General features: G+C 39.3%; 1 protein-coding gene across 3 annotated transcripts in view; it reads left to right on the top strand.

Annotated features, from left to right (window-relative positions):
* TPM4 (tropomyosin 4) overlaps nt 1-18,650 on the top strand; it is a 33,754-nt gene extending 15,104 nt beyond the window's left edge. The window contains exons 3-9 of one of the 3 annotated variants that reach the window (XM_044998565.1): nt 592-725; nt 4,022-4,139; nt 5,048-5,118; nt 5,920-5,995; nt 7,820-7,882; nt 7,974-8,043; nt 17,110-17,204. In XM_044998565.1, coding sequence (XP_044854500.1) covers nt 592-725; nt 4,022-4,139; nt 5,048-5,118; nt 5,920-5,995; nt 7,820-7,882; nt 7,974-8,043; nt 17,110-17,189 — 612 coding nt within the window. In that variant the 3' untranslated portion in view covers nt 17,190-17,204. Of the gene's footprint in view, nt 1-591; nt 726-4,021; nt 4,140-5,047; nt 5,119-5,919; nt 5,996-7,819; nt 7,883-7,973; nt 8,044-11,656; nt 11,816-17,109; nt 17,205-18,098 lie in introns of those variants that run through there. The other 2 variants (XM_044998564.1, XM_044998566.1) reach the window with 2 other exon arrangements.
* The last annotated feature ends 339 nt before the right edge of the window (nt 18,651-18,989 follow it).

Below are 18,989 nucleotides of genomic sequence, written 5' to 3' on the forward strand. Positions count from 1 at the left end.
AATTATTTTTTGAAAGTTTCTTGCTGTGCCGCATGCACGCAGATGAGTAACTTTCCCCTGGTGGCTCCCAGACCATCCCCTGGCCAACCCCATTATGAACTATGGGAGATTTATAGACAGTGGAGCCCCCAATGTACACAGAAGTTGCTTTAACTAAATTCCATTAGTAAGCCATCCAAAGCTAGGGTTAGGATCTTTGACAAGACTGACAAAATAAGCCGAATGTAGAATTTCTGGACTGAGCCATCTGGGAGTTAGAAGATTAAGAAAAAAGTTTCAACCAGATTTCTACATATAGAACCTCCCATCTCCACAGTACAATTAACTGAAAATGTTTTTCTTGTTAAACAGATTATTAATGGTTAATTCTGTGTGATGAGGAAGAGAAGGTATGAGTGTATTTTGAATAAAAACACTCTATATTTTGAAATTCCTATAGTTATACAGCTAAAAAACTAGAAAGCATCTCTTCCTAGAGATCCATGCATATAAATAGTGAAAATGAAGTAATCAGAGGTGATCATTTTTGAATTATTGGTGTCTAGCTAGTTGGGTTTTATTTAACCAGTGCTGTTTGATTGTTTTGCATAGGCAGAAGGTGAAGTGGCAGCTTTGAATCGGCGTATCCAGCTGGTGGAAGAGGAGCTGGATCGTGCCCAAGAACGTCTGGCAACAGCCCTGCAGAAATTGGAGGAGGCAGAGAAGGCAGCAGATGAAAGTGAGAGGTAGGCATCCAAAAGGAACGTTGCAGAGAAGTGTCTTACATCAGAAGATCCCAGTAGTAGGCTACTTTAACAGTCTTTGAAGGTTTTAAAGACTTGGTGCACTTAAGTTCCATTTCCCACTCATTCTTTTAGATGCTACTTTTAGTATTGTGAGGAATAAAGGGCCACAATCATAAAAGTGATACTGCTCTGACTCTGTAACTGGTTAATGAGCTTTTCCCACTGTCTAGACATTTCCCTTTTCATCCAAAAAATGATGACAAACTTGCAGTATATCATACACATCCCAGCTGCCCTTTTGGGGAAGCTCAACTTCCCAAGGGCTGTATTCTCCCTTGTCCTGTTCCTCTCCAGCTGTCTAACCTATTTCTTTCCCACCACAATCTATTGTAATTTGTGTCCCATTTTGCTTTATCAAAGCCTTTTATCTCCACTGGGGAAAAACTGTATCTTTATTTGCCTCTTGAGCAATATACACACACTCCTATGATACTATAATAAAAATTAAACATCAAACTGCATGAAGTTACAACTAAGGTTGCTGAGTGCAATTCAAGAGAATACATACCATTGAATGCATCACTAACCCTCATGGAAATCTCAAGCTAAGGCTGCAAAGAATTCTGATGCAGCTCTTAACACACAGTTCATACAGTCAGATAATTAAAATAGAAGAATTCTCAATTGTTAGCCCCAAACACTATTTAACTTTGCCTCTTGATTTATTTTATAGTTGGACTGAACTTCCATTGAAGTCAATGACTGACTTCAGTGGGAGTTGAACTGAGCCCTTAGCCATTTTAATACTGCTTGTTACTGCTCCACCTATAATATATACTTATTCAATGTCTAAATTGCATAAATCTTTCTATTAGAACTTTGTTTTCAATTGCCTATAACTTGGACAATTGCTTAGGATTTGGACTGAAAGCTTCCAGGTTGGTCCTTGGCTCAGATTGAAAGTCTGAGCAAAAATGACTCAAGTGTTTCCAAGAATGAGGACAGTCAGAACTAATCAGATTAAATAACAGTTCTGATGGTTTTAACACTCATGTCTCTCTAAAGTAAAAACTTTAAAGTTGGCAGCAGAGTAGTCCTGAGATTGGAGAGGTGTTTTGTCGTCTCTATGAAATATGGCAGTTACAAATATAGAAAAATCATAATTTGCATATACACAATATAACTATGTTAAGTTCTCCTCACACCTTCTGTGGGCCATCTTACTTATCACTTCAAAAAGTTTTTTTCCCTCCTGCTGCTGATAGCTCATCTCAATTGATTAGACTTTTCCTGTTGTTATGCATACTTCCACCTTTTCATGTTCTCTGTATGTATAAATGTCTCCTGTCTGTGTGTTCCATTCTATGCATCCGAAGAAGTGAGCTATAGCTCACGAAAGCTCATGCTAAAATAAATTTGTTAGTCTTTAAGGTGCCACAAGTACTCCTGTTCTTTTTGCGGATACAGACTAACACGGCTGCTACTCTGAAACCTGACAATATAACTTGTTATATACTTGCTCTTAATTTTCTGAACATTCCAGCTGCACAGGCTCCCAGATCTTGCTGAACTTTCTGTATCATATGCATACAATTTGCACAGCATTTGAGCCGGCTCCTGTTTGGAGCTCTGCTTTCCCCCCTTAAAATACTTGATCTAAGGAGAAGGGCATTGAACAGGGAGCCAAGAGACCACACATTCTAGTCTCACCTCTTCCACTGATCAATGATTCCATGTATTTTCAGTCTTATTATTGAGCAACTCCTCAAAAACATACCTTTTGAAGTAGATACATATCAATCACCTTATTTTGCAGAAGAGGTAAGTGAAGATCTGTGATGTTGCACCAAGTCACTGCTGGCAGCTTTGGTAATAGAACTCAATTTTCATGCACTTAGACACAATGCATTTTATAATTAATATGCCAAATCTGTGTTTGACTATGTAGTTTGTAAAAATACTTAACATATTTTTGCCTATCCACCCAAGTGAAATAGCATCTAATCAGAGTCCTGACTCTGTCCCTTGCTCTAACCACCAACCCATATTTCCCTCCTAGAGAAATAAAATCCTAGATTATACTGCTATCTAGTAAATAGCTGTGCATCCCATTGTCAAAGAATGTTATGTACCCCCTTCTAGTAGCTGTATGTAGTGTGGACATTCCACCATCTGAGCCTATAATCTGTTGTGACCCCACATCTATCCTAAGATGCTAAAGGCCTCCCCCATGAATAGACCACAGAAGAGACTTCCAATGCCTATGGGCCTTGTTGGTTAAATTTATGGCAGAGGGTGCGTTGATCAGATATATATCCTTTACCCAAGCATCTCAGGCAGTGGGTATGGGAGTTTGAGACCAGAACACTTACTTCAGAAGAATGGCTTTTCTTCAACCTGGTGTTTTTGGCTGGATCTGCTATCTGTAAAGGTATGCCAGTTTCTAGAACGAAAGCTGTGCTCTGAATTCTATATGCTTATGAGCCTTGATGGCAGTGGCGTTGGAACAGTTTTTATGATGGGGGTGCTGAAAGCCACTGAGCAAAACTGTAAGCCTTGTATATGATGGAAACCACTTCAAGCTAGGGGGTGCTGCCACGCACCCCAGTCCCTGTAGTTCCAGCACCCTGGCTCTGCAGGCTAGAGTCCAGAAACTTTATTAGTTGCCGTGAGTTGGGAGGGGAAATGTTGGACCCAACCAATTTTACATTGGCCTTTGATATTATTTTACTCTAATAGTCTACAAACTGCTCCAGATTTGAGCTCTAAGAAAAAAATTCTCAGCATTTAAACAAAAACCTGGCCTCAATAGTTTGTCTTGAATGAACTATTTGTCCTGAGTAAAGCCACAGAGAAAAGTATTTAGCTATTTTGTTTTTAGCTATTTCCTCTTTACCTAATTATTCTAAGGACTACAAACTTGAGTAAGATTTTAAAAAGAAAAGTTCCCACTGGTATCTCTCAAATATGTTTTAATGATACAAGCAAATAAATGTAATCTACTTAAAGTATATTGGGATCTTGCTAAATGAAAGAAGCACAATAAACTAAGGAAGAATCCTGCATCATTCAATAGCTGCAAGCACTGTTAAGTTCAGACAATCTGATAAGCAGAGATTCATTCCAACTAGTATTATCAGCAACTTTGTTAGCCAGTAAGAACATGATAGATTAGTTTGGGTTCAAGTCACAGTAGTTCGATATTAAGTTCACAACAGGGCCTGTTAGGCTAAATGTGCTGACTGGCTTGTAGTAACCCCATCTCTCTGAACAATCCGCTTTGTTTCCTTCTATAGAGGTATGAAGGTTATTGAAAACAGAGCAATGAAGGATGAAGAAAAAATGGAAATTCAGGAGATGCAGCTGAAAGAGGCTAAGCATATTGCTGAGGAGGCTGACCGTAAATATGAAGAGGTAAAAATGGCGCCGCAAGGAAGTAGCAGGTGCTCTTTGCTTTGGTGAGAAAGTGATAAAGAAAGTAGCTGAAAGAACTTCAGTCTTATAGTCTGTTTAATACTGCACCTCTACCCCGATATAACGTGGTCCTCGGGAGTCAAAAAATCTCACCGCCTTATAGGTGAGAGCGCGTTATATCGGGTTCGGTCCAGTCCGGCGTACCAGCAAGAGCCAGTATGCCATGCTGGACTGGACTGGTTTCCCCGGCGGTGATTTAAAGGGGCCGGTGCTCCAGCCGCTGCAGGGAGCCCCGGGCCCTTTAAATCACCACTGGAGCGCCAGCAGTGAGACACGGGTGGGGATTTAAAGGGCCAGGGGCTCCCCACAGCGGCTGGCCCTTTAAATCACTGCCCGAGCCCGGCTGCTGAAGCCCTGGGGCTCTGGCAGCCAGGCTCGGATGGCGCTTTAAAGGGCCCGGGGCTCCCCACTGCTTTACCGCGTTATATCCAAATTTGTGTTATATTGGGTCGCGTTCTATCAGGGTAGAGGTGTATTTATATACTTTCCATAAAGTAGCAGTTCAAGTTTGGAATCTATTTTTGTGCAAGGCCACACAGATGCAGTTACTAACAGCCTTAGAATTAACATGAAATGAGCTTGTTACATCTTACGCTGCCTAATGCTAGGAACACTGAAAGTCTCTCTGCTTCTGGGAAAGGGATCCTGCATTGAGCTCACTCTCCCTAGCAGCTGATTATAGGGTGTCAAGAGAGCATGGGCCAAATCTCTGTAATGTGTTGTCTATATGTTGCATATCTCCAGACTGGGTATTGCTTCTAGCCTTTATCTGAGAAGAAAAAAACCTGCCGAGATGTGGACCTTTGTGGAAAACAAATAGGGAAAAAATAATTCTCCTCTCTCTGCAGGTTGCTCGTAAACTGGTCATTTTGGAGGGTGAACTAGAGAGAGCTGAGGAACGTGCTGAGGTGTCAGAACTGTGAGTGGCTGTTCAATGGCTCTGCACGTACATAAATCATTTTGAAATATTAGACTAGAGATATTTTTTTTTAAATGGAGATATACCTATCTCCTAGAACTGGAAGGGACCACAGTTCCCGCATTGAAAGGTCATTGAGTCCAGCCCCCTGCTTTCACTAGCAGGACCAAGTACTGATTTTTGCCCCAGATCCCAAAGTCGCCCCCTGAAGGATTGAACTCACAACCCTGGGTTTAGCAGGCCAATGCTCAAACCACTGAGCTATCCCTCCCCCTACCCTGAGCCCCTGTTGCACCCCGCACGTCTCCTGCATGACAACCCCTTGCCCTGAGCCCCTTCCTGCACACTGCACCCCCTCCCACAGCCCACACTCCCTCCCACACCCCAACCCCCTGCCCCAGCCCTACATTCATGGCCCTGTATACAATTTCCCCACCCAGATGTGGCACCTGAGTCAAAAGTTTACCCACGCTTGGGCTAGATGGACCATTGAGCTGACCCAGTACAGCCATTCTTATGTTCTAATTAAATTCCTGGTACAATTAACAGAAGATACCTGTTCACAGAGGACAGCATGGAGCTCTAAGATTCACAAAAAGCTTATTTGTTCTGCTTGAATTCCTAACAAGCTATATTTTGCTACAAAAATCTATTAAATACAGTCTGCATAGTATATTTTGGGAAACTGTAAATGCTATGTGTATCTAACAAGTTGGCTCACATTTTACTCGTTTAGCCCATTTGAAAACCAAACAGCACAATATATGAAGAACTTATCTGATCACATTTGTCCTTGTGTAGAAAATGCAGTGACCTTGAAGAAGAACTAAAAAATGTCACTAACAACCTAAAGTCCCTGGAGGCTCAGTCTGAGAAGGTTGGTTCTTCCTGATTAAGAACACAGAATGTTTAAGGTTGGGCAAGGAGAATGAAGAGTTGGTGATACAAGTTTACAGCAATCACAAAAAAAGAGGAATCTGAAAACTTGTCATGCTTTTGTATTGATTAACTGAGGAATTATTGGAGGAATTGGTGTGTAAAGTGAATTTGATGCCCAAAAGTCTTCTGTAGAAAACCAATACATTTGCTTCTGGTAGGGGTCCTAGGACAATCTGACTGGAGATCCAATTGTGTGGAATTAGTCCCTTGTGCTATCAACATATTAGACCTGGGGTATGTTACAAGACATACCAATTTATGTAATACTGTGAGGCTATGTTAACTGATACTGAATGATTTCACAAAGTTGTATGGCTGGGGGAGCAGGGGTCAAGCAACTGAAGAGGGAATGAAGCACAGTATTGTATGGGAAGTGTCATCTTACCTGTGAATTGCCCATTTTTCTCCTGTTTGTAGTTGGGAGAGGGGATTTTTGGGGAGGGAGGCTGATGTCTTTTGGTGTGTGGGTGTATTTATTAACAGTTAACACCCTAGTAAGGGGGTTTTGGAGTGAACTTTGCATTTCTGGGTTATCCAATACTTGAGTTTTGGGGAATGAAACACGTTCAGGGAAGGCACATGTAGTACAGGGAATTGTTGTGCTACTACTGTCTTAACTCCAAATTACCCACACTTTTTACTTTTGAATCTGTTTGCTGGCATCACTTACAAAGTTTTTCTAGCACAGAAGACTAACGGGCTAGGAATATATCTCACTCATTACTGAACCTTTTAGAAGTTGTATTATATATAGCTGGATAGGTATACATGGAACTGTACAGAAATTCACATGATCCCTGCCCTGAGGAGCTCACAAGAGTAGTTCAGACATAACTTGTCAAATGATGAGCCATGGTGGATGAAGTGTAGAGGAAAAGCAAAGGCAATACAGCTGGTAGGCTGTTTAACAAGAACAACAAAACTGGGGGATAGTAACCAACTTTACACACAGTTCTTGTGTCTTCTGACAATTTAATTCAAGTATCTGGGTACCAGAATGGGCACAGATACTGAGTAAAGACTAAAGATAGAATTTTAGTCCAAATCATAGAATCATAGATTATTAGGGGTGGAAGGGACCTCAGATCATCTAGTCCAACCCCCTACTCAAAGCAGGATCAATCCTCTTAGACACTTCGGCTGTGGAGTGCATCTGCTCAGCACTGCTCTCCAGCCCCATCCACGGTCTGTATGGCCCACCAGGGGGTGATGAGGAGTTGGGAGTAAGGAATTTTGGTTGCATGAAAAATAAAGTTTTGGTCCCTATTCCAAGGGTATGAATGTAGTGTAATGACACTGAATAAATAACTGACTTCTGATGAGGAGTTTCAAAATAAGTCACTCGGTGAAGAATAGCCTGTTCCAGGAAGATGGGATGGTTTGAATTACATCAAGGACATGAGTTTCTTGAGGAGTGTGTGTGTGTGTGTATGTGTGTACACGCACACACATACGGCTCCACTTTTTATTATATGTAAGTGGAGCCATAGTCCAAGGCAAAGAATATAGCCCCTAAGCAAAAGACAAGGCATTCAGAATTTTATTCAGACAGTGGGCAAACAAGAAACCTCAGGAAATACAGTGACATGGTTGCATCCGGGAAATGGGATGATCGTTAAGGAAAAGCATTTTAGAATGACAGGCGGCTACCACCTGTTGTTAGTCAATGGCTCCTTAATAGTAGCCTAACAAAAAAGTTAAACTGTCTGATGTTTAGTTTTCCTACCAGTTTCTTAATAGATTGTTCACCCTGTTTTCACAGTACTCTGAAAAAGAGGATAAATATGAAGAAGAAATCAAGCTTCTCTCTGACAAACTCAAGGAGGTGAGACAAGCCATCCCAATGAATTTGCATTTCAGCAGAGATTGTTTCTCATCCAGTATCTAAGATTTTTTTCTGCATAATCTTTTTCCAGGCTGAAACACGTGCAGAGTTTGCAGAAAGAACGGTTGCTAAACTGGAAAAGACTATTGATGATCTAGAAGGTATGAAATTACTTTTGAAATTTTTACTGTTTTTACAAGTCCCATCAATTTCAAACTGAGAAACAAATTCTAGCACTATGTATTCTTTGTAGATTATGGGGAAAATCTTTATACTACTATAATTACCTGTAGCTAGACCATTACACACAGTTATGCTATAATATTTACTTCTTTCCCCTCAGTATTTTCCCCTAAAAATTCATCCATTTGGTAGTACTATAGAATCATCTGAATCTGTGGATGGCCTATTCTCTTGATTAAGAAATGAACACTTAAAATATATCTGAATTCTTAATAGGACAGAATGCTCTACTGAACGTAAGTATAGAATATATAATAGAGTGTTATTAAACACCATTTAATCCCTTGGCATGGGGTGAATGTGTCCCCTGCCTCTATGTAGCTGAATTTATGTTCATTTTGCCCTGATTAAGCCAGTCAGTTGGACTATCATTAGACTAAATCAGTTTTCTCGGAGAAGTTCCAAAAAAGTTGTCCCTTATAAACTGAAAGCTATGCATATGAGATTCATACATGTAGACATATTGTTCATTAACGTGCTTTGTTCCTGTAAATTGCTTGAAGAACATAAGAATGGCTATACTGTGTCAGACCAAAGGTCCATCTTTCCCATTATCCTGTTTTCCGACAGTGGCCAATGCTAGGTACCCCAGATGCCAGGGACACCATCCTAGCTAATAGTCATTGATGGACCTACATTCTTCAAAACTTAGCTCTCTGTAGATAAATAGTGATAGTTAATCTGGAGGTGTGAGGGCCACACACTAGGCTGCAGACAGATGGTTGGGTCCAAAAGAAAACTAGATCCCAAACTTCAGGATGATTGAGATTGTGTTCCAATAAAAAGGATAGGGTATCAATCCCAGAAGCTGTGCTAGCATCTCTTCTGAATGGAATAGCTACCACTCGTTCCCAGAGATCACATGCAACAAGTAATAGCAAAGCAATGTAAGCAGCAGAAACCATGACTATAGATGAAAATTAGTGCAGTCAAGTGATTAAAAAAACCATGATTAATCATGCTGTTAAACAATAATAGAATACTATTTATATAAATATTATTGATGTTTTCCACATTTTCAAATATATGGATTTCAATTACAACACAGATTATAAAGTGAACAGTGCTCATTTTATATTTTTTTTTATTATAAAAAATTCACACTGTAAAAATCAAAAATAGTATTTTTCAATTCACTTAATACAAGTACTGTAGTGCAATCTTCTTAAAATGAAAGTTGAACTTACAAATGTAGAATTATGTACAAAAATAACTGTTATCTTTGAATGCAATGTAAAACTTTAGCACGTACAAGTCCCCTCAGTCCTACTTCTTGTTCAGCCAATCGCTCAGACTAACAAGTTTGTTTACATTTGCTGGAGATAATGTTGCCCACTTCTTGTTTACAATGTCACCTGAAAGTGAGAACAGGCATTCTCATGGCACTGTTGTAGCCAGCATCGCAAGATATTTATGTGCCAGATGCGCTAAAGATTCACGTGTCCCTTCATCTTCAACCATCATTCCAGAGGACATGCGTCCTGCTTGATAACAATCCAAAGCATTGCAGACTAACGCACGTTCATTTTCATCATCATGAGTCAGATGCCAGCAGCAGAAGGCCGATTTTCTTTTTTGGTGGTTTGGGTTCTGTAGTTTCTGCATCGGAGTGTTGCTCTTTTAAGACTTCTGAAAGCATGCTCAACACCCCATCCCGATCAGATTTTGGAAGCCACTTCAGATTCTTAAATCTTGGGTTGAGTATTGTAGCTATCTTTAGAAATCTCACACTGGTACCTTCTTTGTGTTTTGTCAAATTTGCAGTGAAAGTGTTCTCAAAATGAACAACATGCTGGGTCATCATCTGAGACTGCTAGAACATGAAATATATGGCAGAATGCGGGTAAAACAGCAGGAGACATACTGAACTCCTTTGGGGAGAACTGTAACAAATTTAATTAATGCATTTTTTTTTAACAAGTTTCATCAGCATGGAAGCAAGTCCTCTGAATGTTGGCCAAAGCATGAAGGGGCATACGAATGTTTAGCAGATCTGGCATGTAAATACCTTGCAATCCTGGCTACAGAAGTGCCATGTGAATGTCTGTTCTCACTTTCAGGTGACATTATAAATAAGAAGCGGGCAGCATTATCTACCGTAAATGTAAACAACGTTGTTTGTCTTCGCGATTGGCTGAACAAGTAGGAATGAGTGGACTTGTAGGTTCTAAAGTTTTTTACATTGTTTTGAGTTACGTAACAAAAAAAATCTACATTTATAATTTACATTTCATGATAAAGAGATTGCACTATGGTACTTGTATGAGGTGAATTGAAAGGTACTATTTCTTTTGTTTATCATTTTTACAGTGCAAATATTTGTAATAAAAATTATATAAAGTGAGAACTGTACACTTTGTATTCTGTGTTGTAATTGAAATCAATATATTTGAAAATGTAGAAAAATACATCCAAAATATTTAATAAATTTCAGTTGGTATTCTATTGTTTAACAGTACGATTTAAACTGTGATTAACTGCGATTCATTTTTGAGTTAATCGCGTGACTTAATTGCGATTAATCGACAGCCTTAGTGAAAATATGTATATGTATGGAATCTCATTTCTGAACAGGGTCATTGAACTAATAATCATTTACTCATATTACTTGCCCATCTATAGCTAGTCAGTAGCTTTGGCGATTACCTGGTGCGTCTTCATCAATATATCTGATTGCCCATTTCTATCCGTTCATTTGAACAACACGTTTTCCTACCATTAGTCAGTCGATCTAATTATAAAACTCCCAATGAAGAAATAAAATCCTTGCTTGGTAATTGTGTGGATGATAAAGACAATTTCATAATTGAGAACAGAATGAGAACCAAAGTTCTCAGTTTAATTCTATATTTACATTTAAAAGTCCCCTGAAGGCAGGAGAGAACGTAACAGATAACCCTGTTTGAAAGGCAGATCGCTCAGATTTCCTAATCACTTCACCTTTGTTCATCGGCTCTGATACCCTTAATATATGTCACATCTGGAAATGGGCAAAAATTAAAGCTAAAGTTATGCAGGTTAGAAGCAGCACCAAAAAAAAAAAACAGTTGAGCTGTCCAAAAAATGGGGAATGATGACATGACATTTAGTTGCCAAAGTTCTACTCACCCCTTCTCCTTCAAAAAAGAAGTGATGAAAACTAAAAGCTACTTTTTACCAACTGTTTGCATCCCTGTATACCAACTCCACCTAATCAAGGGGCCATTTTATTTATAGGAATAGAATTTATTTTAAGGTTTGTTATCTGACTCAGTTGTGACCAGTAGGAAGATCTGGCTTCTAAATCTTTTCTAAAATTCTACTGAAATTTTTTTTGTAAGAAATTGAAACTCCTGACATTTTGGCAGTTAGTACATGTGTATAGCTTCTGCCTTATATTTTAATGTTTTCTTCTCATCTTTATTTTCCACCGTTTATCCTCACTTGCTGCATTCCAACTGTTCTCCATATTCTCTACCATGCATCTCTTGCTGTGGACTGTGTTACAACATTTCTTGTTGAACATCTTGCCTTGGGCCCTTGGACCTGTAGATGAGCTGTATGCTCAGAAGCTGAAGTACAAAGCTATCAGTGAGGAGCTTGACCACGCTCTCAATGATATGACCTCTTTGTAAATGCATTTCCTCTTTTGGCTTTGCCTTGGTGCACTAAGATTCTGCCTTTAATACCAGTCTCTGAGTAATTCCTAGTACTAGTCCTTCAGTCTTTTTCTGTAAAAACTGAATTAAATAAAAACAAGCTACCTTGATACCTGTACATTCTCTGCTTTTTTTCTTTTCCATGATTAATGACATAACTAATGTCCTTCTTTTAATTGGTTCTTTTATAACATGTCTGGTCAGATTTTAGCAGAGCCCTGTAATTCTCACTAGGATACTTTTAGGAGAATTAGTTTCATTGCACTGAGATTGCTTCTTTAAAAACCAAAACCTATCCAGTTGTTAGTTAAAATGTAAGTGATGGGTCACATAACAAAACTGGAAGAAAGTTCAAATAAAGTGGCATGCAGGACAAAATAAAAAATTAATAAATCCCACCAGTAGCACTCATATTACTTCAGTGGTTATTTATTTCCTGGACAGCAGTGACTATAATGAACACACAAACAGGAACTGTGCAAAGACCCAACTTGAGGCAGCAAAAACAGATCCCAAGGTACACTTGCTATGCTGTTGATGCCCCTTTGTGTGCTGCATCAAAATAAAACCACTCACAACATGTAAACTGATGAATGCTGTCATAACTAGTATCTTAAATCAATCAGCTACTCCTTGAACAGAAGGATTTTAGCTAGTTTGTTCCTGTCCAAGCAGATTTGAATCTGATTACAACTTTGAGAGACATTAAATCAAAAGCTTAATTACAATCTGAATATAACACCCATTGTCTGATATTCATTTAATAGTGTCCAGTCATTTATAGATATTTCTATTGATACTTGCATGTTGATTAAGGACAACGTTATGTGGATTGTAAATTGTCTGGAGGATCCCTAAATAACTATTATAAATGACAAAATGTCCTGTGAAAAACTACAGGGATCTGTTAGGTCTGATCTTATTCATTGCATTCAGAGGAGCTGCAGACACCAGTGAAAAGGGAGAAGTAATCCAAAGGAATTTAAAGAAATACCTGTTAACAGCAAGCTAATGCCTCTGATCAGAAAAATCCAAATACTCTTCAGTTTTCAGCTGTGTGCATATGACACCATGGGAGATCCTTCTGCATACAACACTTTAGTAACCACACCTGGAATATTTTGTTTAGTTCTGTGCACTTCATTAAATTGACAAATGGGAGGGACCTCAGCAAGGAAGCTCAGAAAAGATAACTAGAATGGCCAGGAGGTTGAAAAGTAACCTATAAAGAAGTTGAACTATGCATAGTTAGAGCTCTTAATCTAAATGACAACAATGGCCATAGTAGACGATGGAGATAAGTCTAGAGAGAGAGAAAAAAAAAAAACAAGGGGATGGATTGTGAAAATGGGATGAAGAACTATTTAGCATACTAAAAAGGGATTAAATTGAGAAACTGAAATTGAGAAGGGTTTTATCTTGAGTAAGGATTGCCAAATTAAATCTAGTAACTCTAAAAATTCAGCGTATTAGATCACCCTTGTTAAGACTTTAAATGTGCATATCTTGGATTTCTGTTTCAAGAAAAGAAACAAACATTCAGCATATATGTATGACCTTGAATCTGACTCTGCTGGTTTGGCCAAAAGCATAGTTCCTATTTTAGATTTGAAGCTAAAAATAAACAAACAGTGCTTTTCTGTAAGACAACTAGCATATTTGAACTATTAAGGTATTTTGTGCTATAATTTAAAAATAATTATAAATTCTACTCTGTTTTCCTGCATGAAGTCTTTATGCCTGGTGTCAACAAATAGGGGAAGAAAGAATTATTCAAATAATACATTAGGAAACTATCATGAATAAAAAAAAATTAATGCAATATTGTGGTTGAGTTTTGACAGGCACAATAGTCAGGAAAGCCTTAGAATTCCTGATGCAAATATAACTCAACTCTCTCACCCTTTGTAGATGCTTAAATTTCACACATTGAAATGAGCAACCTGGCCTTAACTTGAGGTGCAGACCTTCCCTGGTCATCCAGTCCCAGCTTCTGGCAGTCAGTCAACCTGATTGGTAGAAGCTGGGACTGGATGACCAGGGATGGATCATTCAATAATTGCCCTGGTCTGTTCGCTCCCTCTGAAGCATCTGGCAGTGGCCATCGTCAGAGAAAGGATACAGGGTTAAGTGAACTATTGGTCTAACCCAGTATGGCCATTCTTATTTCTAACCCACATTTCAAACTAAAAGCAACAGGAGTTGCAGATATATCAAATATATATCTTGGACTGACATTTAGATGGAACTAGGAGAGACTTGTGGAAAGTTTCTAGGCAATGATAAAAGGGGTAAAAAAACCAAGGGTGATGTCATGATAGGGGGTCTACTACAGACCATCTAATCAGGAACAAGAGATGGATGAGGTTTTTTTTTTTTAAAAACAACTAACAAAATCATCCAAAGCACAGGACTTGGTGGTTATGGAGGACTTCAACTATCCAGACATCTGTTGGGGAAAAAAACACAGCAGGGCACAGATTATCCAACAAGTTCCTCGAATGTACTGGAGACAATTTTTTATTTCAAAAGGTATAAAAAACTACTAGGGGAGAGGCTGCTCTAGATTTTATTTTGCAAAATAGGAAGGAACTGGTTAAGAATATAAAAGTGGAAGGCAGCTTGGGTGAAAGTGATCATGAAATGAGAGAGTTCATGATTCTAAGAAATGGTAGGAGGGAAATCAGTACAATAAAGACAATGGATTTCAAAAAGGCAGACTTTAGCAAACTCAGGGAGTTGGTAGGTAAGATTCTATGGGAAGCAAGGCTAAGAGAAAAAACATTTCAAGAGTTGGCAGTTTTTCCAAGAGCCATTCTTAAGGGCACAAGAGCAAACTATTCCAATGCATAGGAAAGACAGGAAATATAACGACCCACACACACACCCTTGCTTAACCAAGAGATCTTCAATAATCTGAAACTCAAAAAAGAGAGTCCTACAAAAAGTGGAAATTAGGTCAAATTACAAAGGATGAATATAAACAAATAACACAAGTATGTAGAGAAAAAATTAGAAAGGCCAGGGCACAAAATGAGATTAAATTAGCTAGAGACAAGAAAACATTCTACAAATATATTAAAAGCAAGAGGAAGACCAAGGATAGGGTAGTCTTGCTATGTGGTATATCTTCAATTTAGTAATGCCTTTGATACTGTCTTGCATGACTTTCTCATAAACAAACTAGGGAAGTACGACCTAAATGGAGCTACTATAGGGTGGGTGCATAACTGATTGGAAAACCATTCCCAGGGAGTAGTTATCAGTGGTTCACAGTCAAGCTGGAAGGGTATATTAAATGGGGGCCCTCAGGGATCAATTCTGGATCTGGTTCTGTTCAATATTTTCATTAATGATTCAGATAATAGCATAGAGTACGATGATTTAGATAATGGCATAAAGTTTTCAGACAATACCAAGCTGGGAGGGGTTGCAAGTGCTTTGGAGAACAGGATTAAAATTAAAAACGAACTGGACAAACTGTTGAAATGGTCTGAAGTAAATAGGATGAAATTCAATAAGGACAAATGCAAAGTATTCCATTTAGGAAGCAACTATCAGTTGCATTCATACCAAATGGGAGACGACTGCCTAGGAAAGAGTACTGTGAAAAGGGATCTGGGGCTCATAGTGGAACACAAGCTAAATACGAGTCAACAGTGTAACACTGTTGCGCGCGCACACACGTATTAGCAGGTGTGTTGGAGGGATAGCTCAGTGGTTTGAGCATTGGCCTGCTAAACCCAGGGTTGTGAGTTCAATCCTTCAGGGGGCCACTTTGGGATTTGGGGCAAAAATTGGTCCTGCTAGTGAAGGCAGGGGGCTGGACTTGATGACCTTTCAAGGTCCCTTCCAGTTCTAGGAAATTGGTATATCTCCAATTATTATTATTATTTATTATTAAGACACAAGAAGTAATTCTTCTGCTCTACTCTGCGCTGATTAGGCCTCAACTGAAATATTGTGTCCCATTCTGGGGACCACATTTCAGGAAACATGTTGACAATTTGGAGAAAGTCCAGAGAAGAGCAATAAAAATTATTAAAATTCTAGAAAACATGACCTATGAGGGAACTAAACAAAACCAATTTTTTCAGTCTGCAGAAGAGAAGACTGAGTGGGAACACAAGTACATAAAAGGTTGTTACAATGAAGAGGGAGGAAAATTGTTCTCATTAACCTCTGAAAATAGGACAAGAAGCAATAGGCTTAAATTGCAGCAAAGGTGGTTTAGGTTGGACATTAGAAAAGCTTCTTAACTGTCACAGTAGTTAAGCACTGGAATAAATTACCCAAGGAGGCTGTAGAATCTCTGTCATTGGAGATTTTTAAGAGTAGGTTAGACAAACACCTGTCAGGGATGGTCTAGATAATACTCAGTCCTGCCTTGAACGCAGGGGACTGGACTAGAGACCTCTCGAGGTCCCTTCCAGTCCTACGATTCTACGTCTAGTGCACTTCTGAAAATTAGGCCCTCTGCGTCTCAGTGTCTATTGGTAACTGCCTGGTTTGGAACCGTTAGAACCCAATCAGAACTCTGAAGGAACTGTTATAAAATAAATAATAAATTAGAAAGGGAATCTCTAGCATTATATATGTGTGAGCCATACTCCATTTTTCTTTTGCTGTCCTTTTGTAATTGGTGCAATCAAATCCATCAATGCTTGTGATGGCTCTTCCACTAGTACCAATCCCATGAGTGATACTGGGAAATATATGCCAATGGAAGCAGTTGTGATTTTTGTCAGTTCTACATCTAGTGCTAACAATACCTCTAAGGAGTGGTCTACATGGGGGACAATCAGGAAAGGTGAATCAACTAAAGTCATGCAGTCAATGTGTATAACTTAGTATGTTTACCTCCGTCTCCAGGTAGATGTTTTAATTCAAGTGCAATGTAACCTTAGGAGGACTAAGTTACAGGAAATGTAGACCGCTTTAGTCCTGAATGAAAGCATTCACAGGGGTTAAATGTACATTATATGTGCACTGACTTCACACCTTTAGTTGACTTGCCTTAATTTTGATAAATGGCCTGGTGGAGACATGTAAATTAGTGTTTAGGAGGAGGAGGGGTGTTTCACACTAACTTATGGTTTTTTAGTTAAAATGCCTATTGTCCACATGATACAATTCTTCTTTCAATTTAAATGTCCAGTTTTTTTACTAAGAGTGGATTAAAGTTAACTAAGGAATGAGTTAGTGCAAAATAAGATTTGTGTGGATGCATCTATTTCACATTGGCTTGGCAGTCATCCCACTGTTATCTCATACTGCACTGCATGATGCCAGGCCTGACCTGTCTGTTTACCTGTGCATTTTCTACTGTTATTGCATCTTGATCAGATTTTTGCTGTGAGGCCACCACCAAATCTCATTTGTCATGTGTCTGCACTGTCATCCCTTTTGGCACTGTCCAACGTTGACCAGGAGAAGGAAGGGAGAAGTAGGAGAAGGAAGGGAGCTCCTCTGAAAGCCAAGATCTCTTCCTCTCACAAAAGTCTGAGGCAGAGTCAAATGAACATGCAGCTCCTGAAAGCCAGGTGGACACCCAGTCTGACAGACCTGGGGAGGGGACTTCTGCGCGTAAATCTGGTGCTATATTAAATAACTGTATAGAAGGGTTGAATAATTTTTTGTTGTGGATGCCTGCTAGATGCTGCCATTGTGGGCAGATGTGATCTAGGAGCCTCTCTGGGCCTGCTAGCTTGGAAATACCCCCTGAGGTTTTAAACAGCATCTGCACTGGGGAAGTTTAGTTCCATGACTGTTTGCTGCCCATATATATTAATAGCCATTGGGCTGCCCCCCCTCCCTATACCACTATGGTCTCCTTTCCCATTCCAGATTCTTCAACCACTATGCCCCTAGCCCTCCCCCTAGTCAAGTAGGATTTCAATAAAGGAACACTATAATGTAACCATGTTCATTGGAACACTAGATGCAGTAAAAATAAGGCAATAAAAACAAAAAAGACATTGGTTTGCCATTTGTGCAATGCCCTGAGATTTCAGCTGTCTTAGCATTTTATCAGATACATTTCCCCAAAGTGGGACAGAACAGAGATAAAGCAAGTCAGCCTTCCAGCTATGTTGACCCTGTAAGTTCTGAACAACTACTGCAGAACTCTTCATTTTGCAGTGCATTTGGTGCATGTTGGAGATGCAATAAAGCAGAATTGAAGGCAAACAAAAAACATCTTACCATCTTCAGAGTCACTCCAGACTGGCAAAAGATTACGGAAATGGCATTCTAAAAGAGAGGAAAAAGCAACATTTTATCATTGGTGACATGAAAACTGGAATTAGTGCAATAACTACTTGTTCTGTTTTCAGTTCCCCCAGCTCTTGCACCTGAAGCCATGTGACCCTAACAGACAGGACTATTATCTACTGTGGATCACATGGCCAATCTCCAGGGCAAGAAAAGAAATATAAAGCAGGAAATGTGGGGTGAGCTGCAGCCAGAGTCCAGAACAAGACCAAGAAGACAGAGGACTGGAGAGGAGTTTTCATTGCAGAGAAGGAGGCCAGAGAAATCACTAGAAGACCATTGAAATGATGAGGCAAACTCTAGGAAACCTCTAGGATGTGCAAAACCAGCTCCTTGAACTGATGACAAAGCAGTTTTACTGGAGACCCTTAGAGTGCCATCTTCCCACCCAACACTACAGTGACATCCCAGACATATCCTGCAGTCTGTGGACAAAACTGCTTCCTGAGCGCAGCACCTGCACGTCCCAGAATTCCATCAGCACTTTCCTCCACATCCCACATCCCAGGAGAGTGAAAACACTGAATTCTGGGAGCCCACCTTCATCCCCACAACTAGAAACAATGGCTTCTGCTCTCACCATTCCATATATGAAGGGAAAGAGCATCCAGAAATCCTGTACAATCATGTTTACTCTGCATTTACAGGCAGGCTGTCCATGAATCTGCAGAGTTTAAAAATAAGCATTTTTTCAAAACTCAATATATTTTATTGAGCTGAAATTTGCACTGTATTATTGTTTGTTACCAGGGTTACAAATTGGGACAGACTTATTAAATTCTTTTTTTTCATTATTGTTAAAGTTTTGCTTGACAAAAGCTCCAAGTTTAATAAAATTTCAAATCTCAAACACAAAATCAACTTTCAGCAAACTGTCACACTACGCAACTACAAAAGACCAAATCCACACTCTCAAAACAATGAACCCTGGCCGCATAGTATGATTAAAATAT

This window comes from Mauremys mutica, chromosome 24, assembly GCF_020497125.1.
Source record: "Mauremys mutica isolate MM-2020 ecotype Southern chromosome 24, ASM2049712v1, whole genome shotgun sequence".
Taxonomy (NCBI): domain Eukaryota; kingdom Metazoa; phylum Chordata; order Testudines; family Geoemydidae; genus Mauremys; species Mauremys mutica.